Source organism: Chamaea fasciata, unplaced genomic scaffold, assembly GCF_029207755.1.
Source record: "Chamaea fasciata isolate MVZ Bird 193981 ecotype frontalis unplaced genomic scaffold, bChaFas1.0.hap1 SCAF_2, whole genome shotgun sequence".
NCBI classification, from domain to species: domain Eukaryota; kingdom Metazoa; phylum Chordata; class Aves; order Passeriformes; family Sylviidae; genus Chamaea; species Chamaea fasciata.
In genome coordinates, this window is record NW_027094087.1 from 112,150,454 (window position 1) to 112,173,900 (window position 23,447).

Consider the following 23,447-nt stretch of genomic DNA (forward strand, 5'->3'; position numbering starts at 1 on the left):
GTGAAGATTTGTTAACTAGTAATCTTTTCTGAGGGTCCTTGTGATCTCTTGGTGACACCCATAACAGCTGCTCTGAGGATTTGCTGGATGGAATGGTGTAACCTGAGAGTCTTTAGATCCTTTAAGTGTGAAGAGAACCCATCCCTTCAGTCTGGAACTGGGTATGTGTAATGACTCTTTAAAATAGATCCATAACCTGTATGAAATCACTATATGTTCAGTGAATGTTTAAATAGGTTACTTAAACTATTTGAATCTCTTAAAAGAGAGAAGTTATTTTATCATCTTAATTTAACAGCAGTAGATCTGACCCTTTAATCCCCACATCATTGCAGAGAAGGTGTTTCAGCATCACTGACCTTGCACTTCAGTTTGGTTCCCAAACTTGCTCTGAACCACTTCATTCAGGTAGGTCTGTACAGCATTCACATCCGTGGCTTCTTCTTTTAGCAGCACAAAGAGAAAATCAGCCACCACACTGCCGGGTCTGAACCCCAGGATGACAATGTAGAAGTGGTCATTCCCTAGTCTCTCCTGCATTCCTTCAGCAACCTGTGCAAGGTGAAATTGAGATTTATTCCACTTGTCAGCCAGCTGAGGCAGAGCAGGAGCACGCACACACATCCTGCACACATCAGGATATCAAATTTTCTTCACTTACTACTCTTTCGAGGTTATTGTTTTGGGATAACAAATAAACTTATTGAAAGAGGATTCCTGAGCCACGCATTGTCTGTGATTGAAAATGTGAGATCTGAGTTTGACTTCCAAAGCTCCAATCTGTTTAGCTAGTTATCAATGAATAATGCATTAAAACAACTTGTCCTCCTCCACAAACCCATATGGGACCCCGACCTACAAAATTTAGAATTTACAAAGAGCACTCAATATTTCTAAAGTTATGTCCAGTGTCCCCTAACTTTTTTTTTTTACAAATGCAACTAAACTTCAAGCATTGTCCTGCACGCACTACCAGCACAGAACTTGATGTGAGAGGTTTAAAACTTACTTTTGTCACCAGATTTTCAAAGTCATGGCGTTACAGAATACCTTTGCAAAGAGAAGAAAGGATGTGACTTGCCTCTCAATCATTCTGGCATAAACCAAGTGTATTCCCATGACACCAATCAAAATCAAATCAGTTGCACTGATATCTCCAAAAGTAGAGTCTTGCTTAGTACTTTCACTTAGATACAAAGCAAGAACAAGCAGTGCCCTTTTTTAAGTGAGTCTGGTTGAAATGTTTTTGTCAGGACTGATCTTTTCAGAAAATTAGGTGTTCCATTCAATCCACTAAGAGAAGTTATCTTCTCAGTGTGGATAAATATGGTATTTTACCTGAAAGTCTGAAAGATTACTATTTTTTGTAGATGATAACAAACCTTGGTCTGAGTCACTGCTCAGTTTTCTGCCTCCATCTTTTCTGTGGGATAAACCCCCACCTCAAACTTTACATCCCTTTAAGTTCTTTGGCCAAAGGCTCCAAAAATGCTTTTCTTTTCCTCATCTTGATGAGCAGTCTAGATAGGAAACCTGATTTATGCAGGCAAAACTGTAAAATTTCAAAGCTACAACTACAGAGTGGTAGTACTGTGGAATATAAAATAAATGGTTCCACATTCAAATTGAAAAAAAAAATCCAATACAGAAATTGTCTATACTTTCAATCATGTTAGTACAGCCTCTCTTTGATTTTGCCATTATTTGAAGAAAAAGCTGACACTTTGCATGAGGTAAAAGCTTATTAAAAGCCAGAAAAGAGATTCCTGTTGCGTTGAGTCAGGTTGGAAGAAACCTTTTACATCCACTAAAATGAAATTTCTATCCATGAAGTGGAGATGTTAGCAGTCATAAGACAAGGTTACCTCCGAGTTGGCGTGGTGAGAACAAATTAATTACTGCTTTTGAAATCTGTGGAGTTTCTTAGCTAAAGGGTATGATCATCCCACTAAAAATATCTGTGTTAGTTATTTAAAGCTGTCTACCCCAACCTCAAAGTAGATTTACCTTTCCAGCAGGCGTCTATACATCAGGATTCCTGAGAGGTGTTGAAATGATTAGGGTTTTCTTTTTTAACGTGCTGCTAAAGACAGTTGAGTGGCAGACAGATGCTGCTGCCTGTCAGCATGACTAACTCCAAGCTTCCACTTTCTCTCCTCATTTTCCCCGTGAGATGGACCCCTTGATACTTTGTCCAACCCTGCAGCCACTTCCATGTAGCGAATTGCCAATGACCTGGACTCAAAGTACACTCTAGCAAAGTTCTTATATTTCCAAGTCTGTGCTGAACGGCTGTTTTTGAGTGACATCCCTTTTTTGCCTCCACAGGCTTCAGTTTAGTGAAGTGGGAGAAAATAAACAGAACGGGATGTTCCTTACAAAATTAGAATTGTAAAGGGCCTTTCACTAAATAACTCATGTTTGAGGATGGCTTAGGGAAGGTTGCCCCCCTCATTGGACAACAAGCTGTCTGTCTTTGGCAGATTTTGGGCTTCCTATGCTGTTTTTTTTCTTTTTCACCTGTCAGAGTCTTGATTTAACAATGAATATAGGAGACTAAGGTTGCTAATCACAAGCCTTTCTGCAGTTCATTCATGTTGACAAAGAAGATTTGCATCAACTTACTTCTTTTTTGATCCTTTCAGACGCTGTTTTGTAGCCATCACTATCAGAGTTATAAAGTGTATTATTAAACATCTGGTTTGTAAACTTAATGTTGCAGGCAAATGCTTGGTCTGGAAAAAAATTTAGAAAAAGAAGAAACATTTAGGTGAATCCCAGGATTATCTCCACAATTGGTCTTTGGACTTTATTTTATAATATGAATTGATAAAACCAGAAACTAAAATAATAATAATAATAATAATAATAATAATAATAATAATAATAATAATAATAATAATAATAATTTTTAAAAGTGTATTCTGTGTGTCTAATGCAGTGGCTTTGGAACTTTCAGAGCTGAATCTCTCCAAGTTTGTCAGCCATCACAATCGTCACGACTTGTTCACCATCCCTGTATTATTTAGGGTGCATCCCACTCCCTAATTCAACAGCCACTCTCCCATTGATTCCAGCAGAAGCAGCACCAGTCTGTTAGACTCCGCAAGGCTCTGAGTGAGTTTAAATCCTCCTGAGTAGGTGGATGAGCCCTGAGCCAAAAGAAGAAAGCTTTACATAGAAAAGTCCAGACTAAAATAGAGCTGGAAGCTGACACTGAAGTTTGATGGAGGCAGCTTCTCCACCAAAGGAGTGTGAACTTCAAGATGCTGTGTGAACTGGCATCATAAAGCAGATGGCAAAATACTCAAGGGAGATACTATATTGTGAAATAATACCCCGTAGTTATGGATAAACAAATGTTGAGGTTCTATAAACTTACTGGAGCAGACAATGCCTTTTAAGTCAGAGCAGCCAGTACTTTGTGCTGAACAAAAATCAGTTCCTTTGAAACAGGAAGCAGGATCTGCAAAATAAATGTAAAAATCGAGATAATCGCTTTTGTGCATGCATTATTAATGCTAATAAGAAAATTATGGAATAGGTGAAAGTCTTTAATTATGGCCAAGGAGTCACCTAAGCAGCAGTTCCTTTGGCCCAGTGAGAACTCAGAATTGCAAATTATAAACTTGGAGCATATCACAAGAGAGGCAGGTGGTGGGTGGGTAGGTGGTATTTGAGAATTCACTGAAATAGCATTGAGAACTCTGATTTCTTATGAGAGCTAAAGATATAGGTTGTGCTATTACGTGCTTGTACAACTCAGGTAAGCTAGATGGAGTTTTCAGAAGTAAAAGTCACCTGCAGTTTCTTTTGGAAAAAACATATTCATCATGGAGTCTCAAAATCTCAGCATGCTTGTCTGGACTTGCTAATCTGAATTATTTATGAAGGGTCAAAACCCATTAAAGGCTGATATAGCAGGTTTTATGTGGTTAGCTCATTGGATTGTATCTCCAGTTCTCGCAGAATTGAACATCATCTTTAATTTCACAGGAAATATGGATGACTTGGTCTTTATTGCTCTTTTTAGTTGGCTTACAAACAATTTGCTGGTAGGGCTGATGGCTCCAGATTACAAAAGGAGACCATTTTTTTATTTTTCTTCAATAGAGAAACTAATAAATGAAAGCCAGTGGGCTGAAGAATTGCAAGATTTCAATGGAAATAATGACGAGAATTCCTTGGCTTTGTGGTCCTAAAGACTGTGGAGAGAGGGTAAGTCCATCAGAAGGAACCCCCACAGTTGACTGACAAAATAATTGCCCTGAAGGGTTTTGAGAATAATAAGACAATCCACTAGAGAACTCAAAAAAGGATTGCAACAAGGACATTTATGTTTCAGAGGTCAAGAAATGCTGGAAGAAATCAACAGTTGCAAAAAGTCAAGTTAGAGCTTTCAAGTTATATAAAAAGAAATTGTGAGCACTTTCTCAGCCACTGGGAAAGAATGATAAAGTGCAGCACAGTTTTATCAAAGGTGGATCATGCCAAAATAACCCAGTGGCTTCCTTTGATAGGCTGACTTTTAGATCTCTTCCAGTGGTGGAAAAGCAAAAGTATACAGTGCCGAGTGGTAATTTTGTTTGTGGAAAAAGTTTTGTCTAAAGGAATTGGCTAAGGGGGAGACGGCAATGGGGAGTTTTAAAAGGAGAAACCTTGATTTAGAGGGATATGATGTGTCATGTTCCTTCAGAATCAGTTTTAGCACAGAGACACAATCAAACTCTTTGCCTTAATGTCTATAACCCAGGATGAAATTAAAAAGGCAACAATGACAATTAGGGACTGCCTGCATGCACAAGAGCATCTAGAACCTAAAATTCACACTGCCAGAATATTTTCTGGTAAATTTACAACCAAAATATCCTGACTTCCGTGCAGAATTATCTGACTCAATAATGCAACGTGATCAGAAATTTTACAGAGCAAGTTCTTACTTTTGCAAACTCCTGTTTAGTTCAAGCAGTCCTATCCAAATAAATAAAAACAACTGGCAGGAATAAGGCTCTGTGAGATCAAGTCCAGATCGTATGGCAGCAAGAGGCTGTGAGTTTATATTAATTAAAAAGAAAAGCCAGGGTGATGGAGGAGGTACCTGTTCGGACAGTGACTGAAGTAGGTTTATTCTCAGCACAAGATGACACTACCACAGAAATGGTGTACACATGGCCAGGAAGCAGGTTTTTAAACACAGCTTTTGTCTCATTTGTAGTTTTTGTGTTTATCTCCTTTCCATCCATGATAGAGATGTTGTAGAGGCTGCCTTTGCTGCTGCTGGTCCAGCTGAGCTGTATTTCTTCTTCAGTCACATTCTGAACTTCGATGGACACTGTCACTGGAAAGCGTGAAAGTTTCATACAGCTGAGAGCAGTTAATTTCACTTCTGAAATTCTACACATTTATCATTGAAGAAAATATACAAATTAAACCAATATGAACTCCTGTGTGTTTTTTTGGAGCTGATTTCAGTTTTCCACCTCATTCTCCCGAAAAAGCAGAAGTGAACCATTTGCTCTATAGACAGAAATCATATATTAATGTACTTTGTTTGATGGCTCTAAAACACAAATGGGTGATATTCTGCTTGCTTTTAGCCTTTGTAACTGCAGGCAAAGTGTGGCAAATGGTCAGAATTCTACAATGTTGCTTTAAGATAATAGAGAATTGATGAGGCTGGTTGAGAAAAACAGGAGCATTCTGAAGTGGACTGATATTTGATTCATTCTGATATCCTCAGGAGGATGGATTTTTTAAATACCACCAGGAAAACCTGAGCTCAGAGCATTTATTAAATGTGCTTCATAATAGGGTTAAGAAAACTCACCTATCACACTGGTTTATGCCTGCAAGCAGGCACCCAGTGAATATTTACTGGGTCCAGGAGAGCTTTACAAAGGTGCAGAAACTGCCTTGATTGATATTTACATAATTATGCATTTTCAGTAATTTCATCAGGCTTCCCTTTCTGAAATTACATCCAGGGATTTTACTTCACAGCTGATATGACCAATGAACACGAATATTGTGTCTAATTGGATCATTTTCATTCTACTATTCAGTACCAAATATTTACTTACTGCAAGGTGCTGACGTAAATGTGGCAGCGGAAACGGAACTAGATGTAGATCCTGTAAATCCAGCTGTATTGGTGTCTGGAGGGGCTGGAGTTGTTGATCCTGTTCCAGTTGTACTGGTGGTTTTGGTGTTTGGAGGGGCTGTGGTTGTCTGTCCTATTCCAGTTGTACTGGTGGTGTTGGTGTTTGGAGGGGCTGTGGCTGTCTGTCCTGTTCCAGTTGTGTTGGGGGTGTTGGTGTTTGGAGGAGCTGTAGTTGTTGATCCTGTTCCAGTTGTGTTGGGGGTGTCGGTATTTGGAGTGACTGGAGTGGTTGATCCTGTTCCAGTTGTACTGGTGGTGTTGGTGTTTGGAGGAGCTGTAGTTGTTGATCCTGTTCCAGTTGTACTGGTGGTGTTGGTATTTGGAGAGGCTGTGGCTGTCTGTCCTGTTCCAGTTGTGTTGGAGGTGTCGGTATTTGGAGTGACTGGAGTGGTTGATCCCGTTCCAGTTGTACTGGTGGTGTTGGTGTTTGGAGGAGCTGTAGTTATTGATCCTGTTCCAGTTGTGTTGGAGGTGTCGGTATTTGGAGTGACTGGAGTGGTTGATCCTGTTCCAGTTGTACTGGGGGTGTTGCTGTTTGGAGGAACTGTAGCTGTCTGCCCTGTTCCAGTTGTACTGGTGTTGTTGGTGTCTGGAGGAGCTGCGGTTGTTGATCCTGTTCCAGTTGTGTTGGGGGTGTTGGTGTTTGGAGGGGCTGTAGTTGTCTGTCCTATTCCAGGTGTATTGGTGGTGGTGGTGTCTGGAGGGGCTGTAGTTGTGCGTTCTGTGAAATAAAAATTTGGAGGCAGTGAGTAGAATTTATCTTGAAGGTGACCAAGTTTAAGCTTCTTATTTTCAAGAAGCAAGCCCAGAAAGCTTGCTGCTATTGCTTGCCTAAATATTTAACTGTGGTACCACATAAAGTCCAATCCCTTCAAGGCCCGTGTACATAATTATAGTAATATATTGCCTGAGGAGGGTCAGGGAAGGGAAAAGACCTTATTTGCAATTTTTTTTAAGGTTTGGGGTGGGGTTTTTTAACTTATATAAAGCAGTTACGTGAAGGTGGATCCTGCTGACAATCTCTGCCTGGAACTTGGGGACTCCTATCAGTGAATCCTTGGTTGCATTGGCAGGAGTAAGTGGCTTCTTCAGTGATGCAAGCAGCATTTTGGTCACAGTCGTTTAAACCTGGCTCACAGCTATTCCTTGCTACAGTGGAGTTAAACAAAACAGAAAAAGAACAAAGGTTTAAGTCAGTATTGGGCAAAGGGATAAACCAAGTACCATTTGCCTTTCCCCACCCAAATCCCGTTTCACCAGATGTTACCATCAGTGAAAAATACACACTACTGCTTAAACTCATGGTGATGAACAAATTCATACCTTCTACAAAAGTCTTTTGATTATCAATGTTAAACACTGTGCTCCTGTTAAGGGCCTCTGTAAAAGCGTCTGAAATCTCTGATTTTGTTATATTTTGTCCAATATCCGACACAATGTCATAGCGTATAATCACACTGCCATTCTCGATGCTATGAATTACAATACGTAGTTTTGTTCTATTTTTTAAATCTTGTATCTTCTGTGGCAGATGTTTTGTTATCTGCAAGGTAAAAGGTTTGAGTTAGTATCTATTTTTCTTCTTTAACATATGGCAATATGCTAGCCATAATTCAGTTAAAAGCAGCTGTCATAGTGGGAGAATATGTATAGCTTCCAGACAGAATTTCATTTAAATCAGGGCCTCAGAGGACAACAATATAAATGAAAAATGACTTCTGCTTCATGTCTAACCATCACATAATCTTTTCCACCCACATTTAAGATATTCACACCCAGATGCTCATGGTTATTTACACTAGGAAAAGCTCAACGGAAAATAAAATTTTAGTTTAGAATTTCTAAGCAAAATACCTCCATAATGAATTTCTTTTCTAACTCCTTAAATTCTGTGCTTGATTTGTTCTCATATTCAGGCTTGAAAACTTCATTCTTAATCCTAGTGGTTCCCCTGTAGACTTCAGCAGCTGTGGACATATGAAAGAATACCCAGACAAAATGAAGTTATTTAAAAATGGTTTCTCAGCTAAGTAAGACTTGGGAATTAAAGTGCATGGAGCTGGGAGAGGCTTGAGAACACTGAACCACTGTGGTTCTAGCTGAGTAAAGTTTTGAATTTGTCAGGAGAACCAAGTGAAGCTCTGGATCTTAGCCCCATGAAAAATTTGCAGTCTGACTTTAAATTTCTCTAAGTTTGGCCTCCTTTTGCCTATTCATTTCAATATGTAGCTTATTCATGTCCAGGTAGGTGCTCAGTGTAAAAGGGCTTCATGATCAGGCCATGAATGTGTTAGTTTGCTAACAGGAAAAGAATAAAAAGTCCAGAGGAAATACCTGTCTGAACTGTCAAGGAGGTACTGACATTCTTAGAGCAAGTTGAAACATTCACGGATATTTGGTACTGACGACCAGAAAGCAGATTTTCAAATGAAGTGCTTGTTTCATTTAGGGTTTTCTCCTCCATCTCTCCCGATTTTCCCAGCAGTCTCACTGTGTAAGGGCTGTCTCCTGTGCCACCTTGAGGTTTCCAGCTGAACTGTATCACTGTGCTGGTCACGTTCTGCAGCTGGATGGACAAAGTGATAGGAGCTGGAAAGCAGGAAAGGAAATCCTTGTGAAGCACGTAGTTATAGTCTGTGTGTCTTTAAGGAACAAAGTATTAATGGGAAACTGACAGCCTAGGGAAATACTGAAGTATCTGGAATATTTCTATAAAGATATGAAACAGAATCGTATCACAAAATCACAGAATTGATTGGAAGGGACCTTAAAAATCATCTGGGCATGGGCAGGGACACCCTCCACTATCCCAGGGGGCTCCAAACCCTGTCCAACCTGGCCTTGAACACTTCCAGGGATGGGGCAGCCACAGCTTCTCTGGTCAGCCTGTGCCAGGGCCCCACAACCCTCACAGGGAAGAAATTCTTCCTATTATTTACTCTAGCCCTACCCAATTTCAGTTAAAAGCTGCTTGTCCTGTCACTACGTGCCCCTGCACAAAGTCCCTCTCTTAGGTCCCCTCTAGGTACTGGAAGGGGTTCTATGTGCCCAGAGCCTCCTCCAGGCTGAACAGCCCCAACTTTTTCAGGCTGTCTCCATTGCAGAGGTGTCCCAGCCCTCTGAGCATCTTTGTGGCCTCCTCTGGACCTCCTCCACTTCTTTCTCATGTTGGGGATCCCAGGGTTGGCGGCAGCTCTGCAGGTGGGATCTCACCTGGGCAGGGCAGAGGGGCAGAATCCCCCCTCCCCTGCTGCCCACGGTGTTTTGGATGCAGCCCAGGACATTTTTGGCTTTTTGGGCTGTGGGGGCAGCTGGCTAAGTCACGCCCAGCTTTTCATCCACCAGCACCCCCAAGCCTTTCTCCTCAGAGCTGCTCTCAGTCTGTTCATGCCCAGCCTGTGTCTGTTTGTGCTTGGCACTGCCCTGACCCACGTGCAGATGTCGCACTTGGCCTCCATGAAGTTCACAGGGAGCCACCTCTGGAGCCTGTCCAGGTTCCTCTGGATGCCATCCCTTCCCTCCACAGTGTCAGCTGCACCACACAGTGTGGTGTCAGCAGCAAATTTGCTGGGGGTGCCCTCAATCCTGCTGTCAGTGTCACCCACAAGGACATTAAACAGTCTCAGGAGTGACCGCTGAGGAGCCACTCGTCACTGGGCTGTCCTCGGCCATTGAGCCACTGTCAAAAATCAAGTTGTACCTTACTCTGTGTGTGTCCGTATCTCCCACTGCATTCCATGAACACTGTGATTCCAGATCAGGGAAGGATTAACCCCTTGGACTAATGGATCTCGAAGAATACCATGGTGCACTAAAAATGGAAGTCATGCTGCCTTTGTTTGTTGGGTGCAGAGTACAAGAAGGCTGCATTCTCCCCTTTTCCATCTTTGCTTTATTTTTTTATCCATTGAAAAATGATGAGAGGTTCATTACTGCATATTCTTTGAATATGGGCAGATAGCCCTTTGGCAAAAAATTAAAGACACACTAGAAAAGAATTAGTATTGAAACAAATAAGAATCGAGCTAGCAAAAAAAAAAAAATCAACTGTATTCTCCCAATCAACAAAACCAATAAAAACCAATAAAACCCAACAAAAACCAATAAAACCCAATAAAACTTCCCATTGATATAACTTGGCCTATGCAGTATAAATACATAGCATATTACCCATGTGGCACTGCCTAACACAAGGTGTGTCATTTCAAAAACAATTCCAGACAGGAACTGCAGCTTTTCAGAAAATAGCTAGAAGCAGGGATTTGTATTCCTGGATTAAAATCCCAGCTTAAAAAGGGACATTGTAAAAAGCTCGAATTCCAACCAAAAGTAACAATAATGAAAGAAAATTGTCCTCAACCCTTCCAGAAATAGAGGGAAATAAATTTAGTATCATGTGTTAAAATACTCACAGCAAGTTCCAGTAAAAGGGAGATCAACAGATGTTGATTTACTAAGGCTCGTCGTGGATGGGGTTGCCAAGGATGTGGAAGGGAGGGAATGGGAGGTGCTGGCAGTGGGCTCAGGTGTCCTGATCTCCTGGTTCGTGGTGGAACTCTCCCCTTCTCCAGGAGGGATGGTGGCAGAGCTGCCTGCAGAGGCTGTGGAAGGCAAGGGGCTCCCCGTGGGAGGTGAGGTGGCCGTCACCTCTGTCACCTCGTCCAGGGGCTGTCCCTGTGTGAGGGTGTGTCGGGGTTCTGGTGTCTCCGTGCTGCTGCCTGCTGTGGATGAACGGCTGGAGGCAGTGGTGTGTGAGGCAGGAGAGGTGATGGAGGCAGAAGGCACTGGATGAGTGCTGGCTGTGCCGGGAGCCGGGCTGGGTGTCACCTCCTCTGCTATCACAGTGTCTGCCTCCACGCCTGTGACACCAGCAGTGGAGAACAGGAGTGCTGTGGGTGGGTGGGATGTGGTGGCCAAGGATGTCCCAGTGGTGCTGCTGCTCTGCTGGGGAGCCACAGCTGGGGAGCCCATGGAAGAGGTGCCAGAGGTGGAAGGCACTGGGCTGGTGCTGGGTGTGAGGGGAGCTGGGCTGCTCATGGTGGGCTCTACTCCCAACTCAATTCCTGTGATGCCAGCAGTGGAGGAGGGAGAGGAGAACACCAGTGCTGTGGGTGGGTGGGATGTGGTGGCCAAAAACATCTCAGTGATGCTGCTGGTGCTGCTCTGCTGTGGGCTGGGAGTCACAGCTGGGGAGCCCCCGGGAGAGGAGGAGGACGATGACGAGGACGATGAGGAGAAGGAGGACGAGGATGAGGAGAAGGAGGGCAAGGATGAGGAGTGCCTCGTTGTGGCTGAGCTGAGAGGTGGGGAGGATGCAGTGCCACTCTCTGTGCCCGTGCTGGGGGCAGTGGTGCCAGTTCCTGATGTTGGGAATGCTGCACTGCTCTCAGCAGACATCCCCAATGCGCTCCCTTCCCTCCTGGTTGTTGTGGGTGTAGTGCCCATCCTCTCTTCTCCATCTACCATCCTCATCATGGGGGGGGACGGCGAGGTTGTGCCCAGGAGGGCATTGTTAGTTTGGGTGTTGGGCTCTGGCACAGAAGCATTTGAGCTGTTTGCAGCTGGGCCAGGGCTGGTGTCCGTGTTTGTGCTCCTGGAGACATTGACGTGGCTCCCAGCAGTGGCAGTCGTCGTGTTTCCTCCCTCCAATGCTGTTACAGTACCTGTCAGAATTTCAGAAATGGGGATTATGAATTGCTGCCCTGTAATTCTGTGAAGTACTTTAATAGTCTACCAAGTGTGACTTTGTTCCTGTGCAAAAAAATCACTTAATGCTCTCATCTTTCACTTAATGTTTCATATTCTTTCCATTCCTCAACTGCCATGAAATTTCTGTTACTTCCTTTTCCATTTGCATAAATTTGAGGAGATCTTACAAATTTCCTGGTAATGTTTTTTTTCTGTATAAATGTAGAGATTTATATAACCTTTCTATTCCTAGCCTACTTTTTTTTTTTTCAATTTTCTATGTACTTTTCTTTTTGTAAATATTATTTCATTTAAAGAAAGGAAGTGGTATAGTGGCAGACTCATCAGTGTTAGATTTCAGGTTGGACTCGATCCTAAAGGTCTTTCCATCCTTAATGATTCTATGATCCTATGATTGTTCTAAAATAAAATTTCTAGATAATTCACAGCAAAACTAAAAATTAGTGGAATGCATTTTCCAGCATAATTTTCTCCTTATCTCCTTACCTCTCCTTACCTGTTTGTGTACATTTGATTGCTTCAATTTCTTTATTTTGCAAGGCATTTATTGTTTTTGTAATTACTTTCTGTCAGGCAGGAGAGAACAATTTTTCTGAGGATATTTGTTGATGTTCTAAATTATATTAATCCTGGGTTAAAATTCATTGCCTTCCTATGTTTACCTCTATTTTTAACTACAAATAAATTGCAACTCCTGTAGTTTGCAAGTGTGAGGGTGACAACATTTCTTTTAAACAAAGTTTATTTAAAAGGAAAATTAAACCCTTTTTCCATTGTGATTAAATATTAAGGCTAATTTGGGCTTACTTAATTTACTTGATCTGGTAATTCAACATTGATTTTAAAGAGTGGCTTTGTTCCCGTTAAAAACCCAGACACATCCTTCTGCCTTATTGCAATTTTACTCCTTAGCAACACTTAATTATTATCTTGGATCTTTGGGTTTGGCTGAATGCAACTTAGAGGATTCTCAGGCAGGGTGTACTGGAGCACCTCTATCAAATTTTCAAGAATCACATTAATTAACTGCTTTTGACTCTAATCACCTGTAAAAGGAAGGTGGTGTTTTCATATTGTTCGATGTCTATATAGAAACTTGTAATGTAACAAAACATATTTTTCAAGATTCTTCCTACAGACTGGTATCTTCTTTTACACCCAAATACAGTTTGAATTGTAAGGTCCTGTGCTTGTATTTCTCAGATTTTTAACAGTAGGCATTGATCAGTCAAGAAACTTGTGTTCATCTGCACTGAATGACATGAAACCAGGCATTAAGAATAAAATAATGCAGCCCTCTAAATTTCTAGATTTTTTTTTTAAATCTCTTGCAGTGCAGTGAGAACACAGCACAGTTAATACATCCTAATCCATGTTTTTTAATGTGTATTTTCCTAAAGAGTCTTTCAGAGGAGAAAAATAGGCAAAATGCATCTTTCATAACTAAGCTTGGGGGTAAAAAAGCCATAAAATCTGGTCAGACACTGCATGTTTGATCTTTTAGGTGAGTTTCCTGAATACTTTGCTCTCATTCTTTTACCTACTTACAGCTTTATATCCCTACTAAAATATCTGCTGAAATCCAATGCTAAATGAATAAATTAAAAAAATAAACCCCACAATCCTGTAAATATTACATGTTATTGGTTTTTATATCTATTTTTAGCAGCCCCCCTTCCCTTATTATTGCTTTTAAATGTTTCTCAAGGACATCCTCTTAATGTATAGCGACAATAAATAAAAATAAATAAACAATCAAGTACATTTTTTACTTACAGAGGGAAAGAGAGAGGATGAAAAGCCAGAGGCAATTCCGAGTGCCCATGTTGAGTCTTCCCCTCCTTGCAGTGCTCGTCCTGTGCCTGAGAGTGACATTTTGAATGGAACACTTCGGTAATTTAAACAGGGGCGAGGCTGCGACTGTTACGTCCCAGCCCCTGCAAGTCCCTCACGCACATTGGGATCGCGGCCAAGGCAACGAAACATCTCACACCTGACCTGTTCTGTAATAAATTCCAACGTTTTCTGTTGAAGCATGCTTGCCTTTCCTTCATGGAGCCAGGTCTGAGTGTGATCCAAAGGTGAGCCAAAGACAGGAGGGTTTAGTGAGCAGTCCAGCACATCTGAACACCCTTTTGGTCAGGGTGTTCAATAAGTAAAATATTCCAACAGCCTTGGTGTGGGCAATGCATGACTAGGATCCAGAACTGAGGAGCCTTGGGTCCAAAAGTCTTGCCTTAATCCATAGATCCGCCTTTTTTCCCCTCCATATTTTCCTGTATTATTAATTATTTAGGAGAAAATGTTTAAATATTCAGGTCTAACTTGCACGTTCATTGTACTAGAACAACAAATTGCTAGAAATGCACCAAACAGGTACCAGCCATTGGTTCTGCAGGACTGTGAAGAGACTGGAGTGGTTGTAAGTCTCCATTATTTCACTTCGTTGAAGCAGATGGAAAATACTGGATGACCAGGCTTGTTCTTAGCTGAGTTTATCCCCATTTTCTTTAGCAGGTAAACTCGTCCTAACTACAGGCAGCTGCCATGGACAGTCCCTGCTGGTCACCAAATCTGGGTCACAACTTTAACTCAATGATGTCAAACCTGCCTCTCTGCGTGCCTGGGGCTCATCAATGACTTAAACATTTACATTTTGTCATGTTTTTTAATACCCTACCCTGCCTGAGGTTTATACTGGTAAAAAAGTCTTCATTAAATCACTTGCAGTGAGATTTTTTTTTTCCCAATCACACTATGTGAGAGGAATGCTTGAGTAGGGTGGGATGGAATGGAGTGGGGCAGAGCAAGGCCTGAAGAAGGAAGATCATTATTTACCTAATTCTTTCTCAAGTTTTTTATAGACCTGCAAGACTTGGCACCCCAGTACCTCCGTAAATCCCAGATTTTGCTTCATTGGTTTCATTTCAGTTTTTACTCTGACAGGGAAGTAAGACAAATATTCCTTGAAATGAGCTTAAGGCTATTGTTCTCTGGTGTGAGGCAGCAATTTCAGCTTTGTGCCTTGTTTGATGTAGAAACTCCTGACTCAGTCAGATCTTTTCTCAGCAACCACTTGTTTACAGATCTAACTGGAATTCTTAAAGAATAAATACAAGCTATTTCCTCTTGCATAAATAATTGGAAATCATATTTTACTTCTGCTTAGGAGGTCAATATTGTCAGACCTCTCTCTCTTGGACTTCCATAAAACCAATCCCAGTGTCTAAATTCATGCTCTGGAGGTATAATTCCAAACTTAGGGTAGTTTTTGACCCTAAACCTCTTCCTTGACCTCTGCAGGTCCTACTCGTGTGCAAATAACCTTTAATGAGCTTGCCAACTATGGAGAACAGGGTGGGAAATGCCACTCCCTACTTTCTTAACCGGGATTTTCTACGAAATGACAGCCATGGAAACTTGGCTGCAGAGTTTATTAAGTCAAATTCTTAGGATCTTAGAAGCACCACTGGTTTTTAGTGACATTTAACTTGTATGAAAGGAGAAGTCTTTTATGAACTAGAAGAAGAATCCAAGTTCAGATTTGGCAGCATAAGCCTGTTTTTACTGACATACAGCATATGACATATAGCATTTAAAAACTTCCAAATACATTTCTTCTTTCCTTTTTTTTCTTTTTCTTTTTTTTTTCTTTTTTTTTTTTTTTTTTTTTTTTTCCAGGAAACAGATACAGCAGAGGGGCTGGATGTTGCATTAGAGCCTGTCAGTAGGGCTGAGGTTCAGATAAGCTCCTCTGTTAGGCAGCCTCAATTCCACAGTTTCTCTTCCTTCACCTTGACAATGCCCCAAAATCAAAGCAACTTTTAAACCAGCTTGTCGTACACTTTACAGTAAAAGCTTGCTTTCTGGTAAACATAGAACAAGTTTTGCCACATGCCTTTCAGGTAAGAGACCTCCCAGTATGAAACTGGTGACCTTTCTCAAATATTTTAAGTTCCTCGTGACTAATCTCACCAACCTATAAACTGAAGATTTAATGATCACTTAATTTTACATTTTTTTTTGAAAGATGCTGAGGGAACTCAGGTTTTGCCTACAGCTGGAAGGTGAAGGTACACGAGGAAATAATGAGATTAAAGGACACATAGTTCACTTGCAAAAAACCTTGTCATTCCTTTGGGGTGATCAAAGGACTTTGAAAAAAAAACTCTATTTAGATACTAATTTCCATCTGCTGAAAAACACCTTGTTAAAAGCCTGTGTTTGCCAAGGGTTTAACTTCTCTAAACAAACAAAAAAAGAAGGGTGAAGCTAAAAGAAATACAGAGGGCAGCCGATTTGGTGAAGGCAGTATCTTTTATTAAATCAGAGAATACAACGTGGAGAAAAGCAAAATTCTTGTGGGCTTCTAAGCCCCCCCTCAGCCAACTTGAATTAGAAGCAGCAAGTGATGGGGAGAAATGCTAGTGGCAGCTGAAAAATAAAGAACCCATTCTGAGCCACTCAGTTTTCTAATTTTCCCTCCTGACAGCCATCCCCAAACACTTCCAGACTCTCACTCGTCATTTTGTAAGTCAGAGATGGAATTGCTTGTGGAAATCACAATTTGGGGGAAGAGGATAATTCTGGTTTTAACTTCTTTTATCCTGCTGTAGAACCAAACTCACATGTCCAAGAACTTCTAAAAATGTGTCAGTACTGTCAGTGAGGGTGGGCATTGGTCTGTGGATGTTAGGAATGAAGGGAAAATGGGGGTTTTAGGTAACAGAATTCCTGTACTTCCCACGTGTGCGTAAAAATGTCTGTAAGTTCACATAACTGTCATTGGTAAAATTCAAAATGTGTTTCATCATCTTAGAATGACACAAAGTGGGTTCTGTAGCCAACCTGTTCCCACAAGGAAATGCTGGTGAATGAAACAGCCTCAGAAGCAGGATGGACCTGCACTGTCACAGAGTGTGGTCACAATACAGATTTCAGACATTCAAACCCTCCTGCCTTCTACAACCACTCAAGATTATTATTACTGTTGTCGTTGTTTTAATTTTATTTTTAATATTATTATTATTAATATCGATGTCATAATTTTAATACTAGCTGTGAGTCAGTGACATTTCCAGCTGCCATTCTGCATTATTTACAACCACACTTGTCTTAGAAGTGCCCCACCGCTGAATTTTCCCTTCAATTCCTCAGTGTGTGATGGTGATTCCAGGGGGCTCAGCCCCCCTGAGCAATGCACAGCTCCATTATTCAGAGGAAACCACTGGGTTTGTGTCTGTGTCAGCCTAGTACATATTGACTCTGTCTCTTAGGTTTTTGTTTTATGTTTACCCTCTCATTAATCATAAATCACGAGATTCTCCCATGTCTAATTACTGCTTCCAGAAAAGCTACTTTTGTAATTTCAGTGCTAGAGAGAAGGTGGGGGGGGGGGGGTTTGTTGGGGTTTTTTTTGAGTTTTTGTTTGTTTGTTTGTTTGTTTGTTTGTTTGTTTAACAACTCTCTTATTTTTAACTTATTTGTCCATTTCTAATTTGGTGTGATTTCAAACAGCACAGATATGATAAATCCCAAAAGCCCCAAAACATTTGAAGTGTTTGGCTTTACATGTGCACTCAAAACTTACAGGCCATGAGGGCTTAAAATGGTACAGGGTAAAAAAAATGATCTCTGAGAAGCACTAAAATTGAATGAGATGTAAGGAATGGTGTTAGCACTGCGTATTCAAAGAGTATAAATTGTCTTGGCCTGAGACCTAAACAACACACCATGTTCCAGCAGTGCCCCTTCTCCCACATCAACCACACCGAAGACTTTCTAAAATCAAGATCCAAAGCTCAGCCCAAACAGGCCATGAAAAGTCATGATTTTTTCTTGGGGGAAAAAAAAATTAGAGAAATGAAAATGAAAGAAACAAGAGACAAAGGTACTTCTACTTGCCTCCTGGATTTAGGGGAATTGAAGTGCACGTTGAGATACTTTTTAATGCTTTATAAACTACGGCTGTTTACAGCTGGCAAAGCAGAGTTCCTATTGAGGAGGACCGGCAAATCAAGGTGCTGAGCCACAAAGGTGATGAGTGGGCTCTAACAAGCTCTGACCAAATAAAATCCACATTTCCCTTCCTAGCCTTGCACTGGATTATCCTGAAAAGAGCAAATGGAAGAGGAATCAGGCACAAAATACCAGGACAAACAGAAGAGATAAATAATCAGAGATGCAGCTGAAACAAATCAATGCCCACACGTCACAGTGTGGCCTGGAATACCTGAGGCTTCCAAAACATGGATTTGCCAAAATGCTCTGGAAATAAGGGTAGCAAAAACAGGGAGAAGCTTTTCTGTGCAGGAGAGGAGTTTGGGAGAGGGGGAAACCCTCTGCATTTGGGCAGGGCACGGAACCAAAAGCACAACCTCACCAGAGGATGTTGCTGCCTCACCCAGTCGCACTGCACAGAGAGAGAGCTCAGATAAAGGCAGCCAAGGTGGCTCTAGAACCAGAATTAGAAAAACTCTGATAATCTGGGTCTATACTAATGACTCCATGCTGCTTCTGTGACTTCATTTCTTTACTTCTTCCTTCTGTGCTATGCATTTCCATTGGTTTGCTCTGCCAGGGAATAAAGCTGTGCAATCCCCATAATTCTGGGCAGGAAAATGAAGAGAAAATTACTCCAGAGAAGAAATTCCAGTTCTCCACGATGCAGCATCACCAACACAACATCTGCTGCAGGAACACATTAAAATACCCCACTGTCAGAGAACAAATACCCACGTTAATCATAGACCACAGAGGAAAATAAGTTACACATAGGCTCCTGGGTGGAATTCGAGAGCACCGAGCCAGGGATTGTTGCCAACAGTAACAAAATAACCTCAAGAGCCACCACTCTGATGCTCTGTATCAACCCTTGTGATCAATTATTTTGTTTCAGCTATAGATACTGGAAAAAACAATTCATTCAATAAGCAGCTTTTTGCCACAGGTGTGTCAGGGTGTTTTTAAGAAGGGTATTTTATAAATCACTTTTTTGCCCTTCCCAGGCTTAGCCCGCAGAAGTGAGCCATAAAATTTTGAAAATTATTTGGGCTCCGCATTAACAAAAGTATGAGAGCCACAGGAATCACTGTGTTGTTTCAAGACTCTGAACCTTAACGTCAAGACTCAAAATGTCACCACTCTCCAAAGAGCTACAAGGTGCTGTGAAAATCAAAAATTCAGTCAGAAGGAAAGTTTTGGTTGCGTTAAGGCTGAACAATCTGGTTTTGACTCTTATCTGAATTTAAACACTTCGATTTCCCAGCTCTGTGAAATGGCAATGTTATCCAAAATGCACAATTATAAAGGCAAAGTCAAACTTATTTGACAGCTTTTTGGGAGGAAGTGTTGTGATAAGTTTTCCATGATAATTCCAGTGAAAACAGTCTACTTCTCAGGGAGATTTTCTTTTCATGTAAACAGGTTTTGTTTTTCAATAGTCTGTTCTCTATGGGGAAAAAAAAAAACCAACCATAATTAAAGACCTTTTAAAGACCTTTCAAAGGAGATTTTTTTTTTCCGCCAGTGACCCGTCTATGTTGATCATTTTCTTTGATATGTTTTAGGTAATGACAGTGCAAGAAAACTTTGCTCCATCTTAGGCTGCCCTGTTTCATACCTACACCCTTTTCACTGTAAATCATTACTTTGGCTTCAACACAATGTGAAAAATACCACCAAGGACAGGATCAGGATTCCAGAATTCCGCCACCATTTGCAAAGTGCTGAGGTTTAAAACAAACAAAAAACAAATAAACAAACAAAAACAAACAAACAAAACAAAAACAAAAACCAGGAGAAAAACCCCAAAACCCCAAACCAAATCAAACAAAAAACTCATGCTTTTTTCTAGAAATGGGAAGTGAAAAAGAGAAGGAGGTGCCAAAATATCACCCTCAACACAGATATCACTATATAGGAGCTCTGGACTGCTCTTGGGCCCCAAGGCCAGAGATAAAAATTAGCTAGAATTACACTGCTTGGAGCTCATCCCTCTAAAGCAGGTTTGTCTTGGGGAGGACCAGGGAGTGAGTTAAGAGTTAAACACTGTGAGAGATCAGAGGTTCAGTGCATCAACTCTCTCCCTGGCCCACACATTTTTAGAAGTATAGATGTCACTGGGGAGAATGTGTTACCTCTTTTTACTCAGAGAAGGCATTTGTGAAAGCTTTCCTCTAGTTTTTTGTGGGTTTTTTGGTTTGGTTTGGGGGTTTTTTGTGGTTTTGGTTTTTTGGGGTTCTTTGGGGGGGGAGTTGTTTGTTTGTTTGTTTGGAGTTTTGTTGTTGTTTTTGTTTTGGGGTTTTGTTTGTTTTTGTTGTTTGTTTGTTTTTGGTTGGTTGGTTGGGTTTTTTGTTGTTTGTTTTTTTATTTTTTGGGGGGTTTTTTCCCAAGGAAAGGCTCCAATCATACATTTTCCATTGTCTCAGTGACAGCTGCAAGATCTAAAAGATTCAGGACCAGAATTAGAAGATGAGACCTTCATGAAGAAAACGTACTTGTTCTAAGGGTATGTGGGAATCTTTTATGGCTGAGGACTGAATGCTGATCATTAATTGGTTGCTGTGCTAAAAAAGTGATTTCCCTACAAGAATTCACTCATTTGAGTTAACCAACTGTGTGCAGCAGCCCAATATTCCATGTTTGAACAGCCTTGGAATCCAGTCTGGGTCTGCACAAACTGCACAGGGGCAACGGAGCTGCTCCCTGCCAAACATCCAGGCAGAGGGACTGACACTGGATTTCTGATCAGCTTAGCCTGCAGAGGAACACACAGGCAGCTAGTTCAAATTTTCTTCCACTAGTCCAGTTTTTCTTTCACAAAGAATTAAGAGTTTTGCTCACTAGCAGCAAGGCTGTTACAACCTGTTTTTCTAGGCAGGTATGCCTTGTATAAAATTATCCCAGTGAAAATCTGGGATTTGTCCTTAAACACTTATATATCCTTAAACCCTGGTATTTATCATTAAAAACAGTAAATTAATGAAGGCATGAATCAGGTAAATGACAATATAATGAACTTCTTCAAAGCAGTGAGCAAATATAAAAATGAGATAATAGGTGACTCATGTAATTGTACAAATATGAATATTGCATGCATTATTACACACATCACCCTGAAGGTGTGAACAACATAGAATCACAGAAGGATTTGTTTTGGGAGGGACCTTAAAGATCATATCATTCCAACCCCCTGCCATGGGAAGGGACACCTTCCACTAAAACAGGTTGCTCAGAGCCCCATCCAGCCTGGATATAGAGTTACAGAAATCTCCATCTCTAAAAATACACAGCCTGACTCTCCCACTCTCTGCCTATCCTCAGCACCCCAACAGAACGTCAGTGCCAATTACTACAATTAGTGACAAAGCTAATTCCGTGAGTATGTGGATTATTGAATGCTTCTAGCTGCTTTTTTTCCCCGCAGTGAAAAACAGCCCCAACCTTTGTGCACTTCGAGAAAAAAAAAAAAATTTACCTGTAATGAGTGCTCAGTATACCCTGGCATGGTATCACAGTCCCCTTTTTGTGCTCCAAAGCCTCACCAAAAATGCCCCTACACAGCACAGGTGTGGGAACAAGAATTCGGTGATATTTGTGAGAAAGGAGTTTAAACAGCCCTGTTTGCACCCACCCCATAAATTTGTGAAAGATGTTCCAGCTCAAGATGATTTTGAATTTTCCTGTGATGTTGCTCTGGGGCAGCTCAAAGACATCAAGCTCCTTTCTGGGTTAATACAACCCCCAGGTGGGCTCAGCTCTCTGCGCCTCTTCCAGCTTATTTCTGAGAAACCGTTTTGCAAAGTCAGGTATGAAAACAACAAGGGCTTAGCTGGAATGCAAATTATTCTTTTGAGGCCTGCCAGCATTAATGAGAGGAGGATGGGACCCATATTCTTGTTTTTGTTTCATTTCAGGACTGAATATAATGGAAGGCTCTGTTACTGTCTTCCTTCGAGGGCTCCAGCAGGAGATCAATGACTAAGACTTGTCCTCTGCTGTTATTTCTTTCTGTCTCGGTTCCTTAGAATGCTCTTTTCTTTCCTCACTTTAATTTGGTCTGGTTTGCTCTCCAGAGGGGTATTAATTCAATAATTTTGTAGCCTTTTCTGGCCTTGGAGACTTTCTCCTCCACCAGCCTGTTCAGTCCCTGGCTTTCAAAACAAACATAATAAGCTGGCACATGTATCCAGCAAGAATACACCCAGAAAAAAAGGGATCTAATCGCGAGCAATTAAGCTAATGATCCTTCTCTAAAGGACACGTCCTTTAAATGAATCACTGCAAAACAAACCTTCAGATTCCTGTATGAGCCCTGCAAAGGAAATGTGCGTGAGAAGGTGCAAAGCACCAGTCTCTGCTCCCTGTGTGACAGGGCTGGAGGGAATGGCATGGACTGGTGTCAGGAGAGGTTTAGGATGGAATTTAGGACAAGGTTCTTCCTCCAGAGGGTGGTTGGGCACTGAAGAGGGAAGGGGCACGGCCCCAAGGCTGCCAGAGCTCCGGGAGTTTGGACAACACTCAGGCACGGGGGGGATTGTTGGCGTGTCTGTGCAGAGCCAGGGATTGGACTCTGATCCTTGTGGGTCCCTTTCAAATCAGGACATTCTGTGATTCTGTATTTCAAGTGTAGAGTGCATAGGATAGCAGGGGATCTATGATCACTAGCCAATAAAAGAATATTAAATACTTATTAATTATAAATATTATTAATTATAAATTATAAACATACAGTAATAACATTATGCTATAAATATATTATTATAATAATTTAAATAATATAATTATAACAATGTTATAATAAGATAATTATAACAATGTTATAATAATATAATTAATTATGTAATATTATAATTATCAATATAATAATATTTATATAGAATATTATCATTTTATAGTTCTAATTATAATTAGAATTATATAAATATTATAATATATCTAAATATTCTCATAATATTATCATAATGTTATTGTATAAATGTATTGTTATAATATAATAAAAATATTATATAAATTCTGAACTAATTATAAGTTAATTATTAGGTAAAATAATTAAAATATCCATTCAAGTCCTCCAAGCTCGTGTTGACATTGGCAGTCTTTTGATTTCAGTGCCTGAGGATTATGAAACAACCTCAAAGTTTGCTTCTCTGCAGCAAAGATTCTGAGATTTTCAGGACGTTCTGGAAACATGACTTGGCTACATTTCACAATTCATCTGCCCCAAGGGTTTCGCTGAGATGGATTTCCCTTGTTTTATTAACAGAGAAATTTAGTGGTTCGATATCTGGCTGAAGTCCTTCCACAATGATTTCCTGAAGACTACAGATACCACTCCTTACAGACTAAAAATCTGCCCACATCTGGCACAGAAAGCTTTCACCTGAATTAGTGCAGCAGATCAATTGGTGCCACAAGACGTGAAGAACTGATGCGTGGAAATTTCAAGCACTTTCTATTTCAATTTCAAAACTTTCTGTTTCCCTGAAGAAAGCTTAAAACCCAAATAAATGCAAGTGATTGAACAACATGAGGATATGTGTCCTATTTATTTACTTTTTGAAAGCAATGTAAGTTG

General features: G+C 40.8%; 1 protein-coding gene across 1 annotated transcript; it reads right to left on the reverse strand.

Moving 5' to 3' along the window:
• Positions 1-810: 810 nt before the first annotated feature.
• Positions 811-7,603, reverse strand: LOC136285781 (uncharacterized). The gene is made up of 6 exons (XM_066177309.1): positions 7,594-7,603; positions 7,157-7,309; positions 6,081-6,881; positions 5,099-5,338; positions 2,626-2,735; positions 811-855 (listed from the first exon to the last, which is right to left on the reverse strand). The coding sequence occupies exons 1-6, from the start codon at positions 7,601-7,603 to the stop codon at positions 811-813; spliced, it is 1,359 nt and encodes a 452-aa protein (XP_066033406.1).
• Positions 7,604-23,447: the final 15,844 nt, after the last annotated feature.

Bases quoted from the DNA above. Each gene is read 5' to 3' on its own strand.
- LOC136285781 (XM_066177309.1), bottom strand. The intron at 6,882-7,156 runs GTAACTGCTTTA...TTTATTTCACAG, and splicing joins TCAGCAGGATCCACCTTCAC to AACGCACAACTACAGCCCCT. The intron at 856-2,625 runs GTAAGTTGATGC...TAAATTTTGTAG, and splicing joins CTGAAAGGATCAAAAAAGAA to GTCGGGGTCCCATATGGGTT.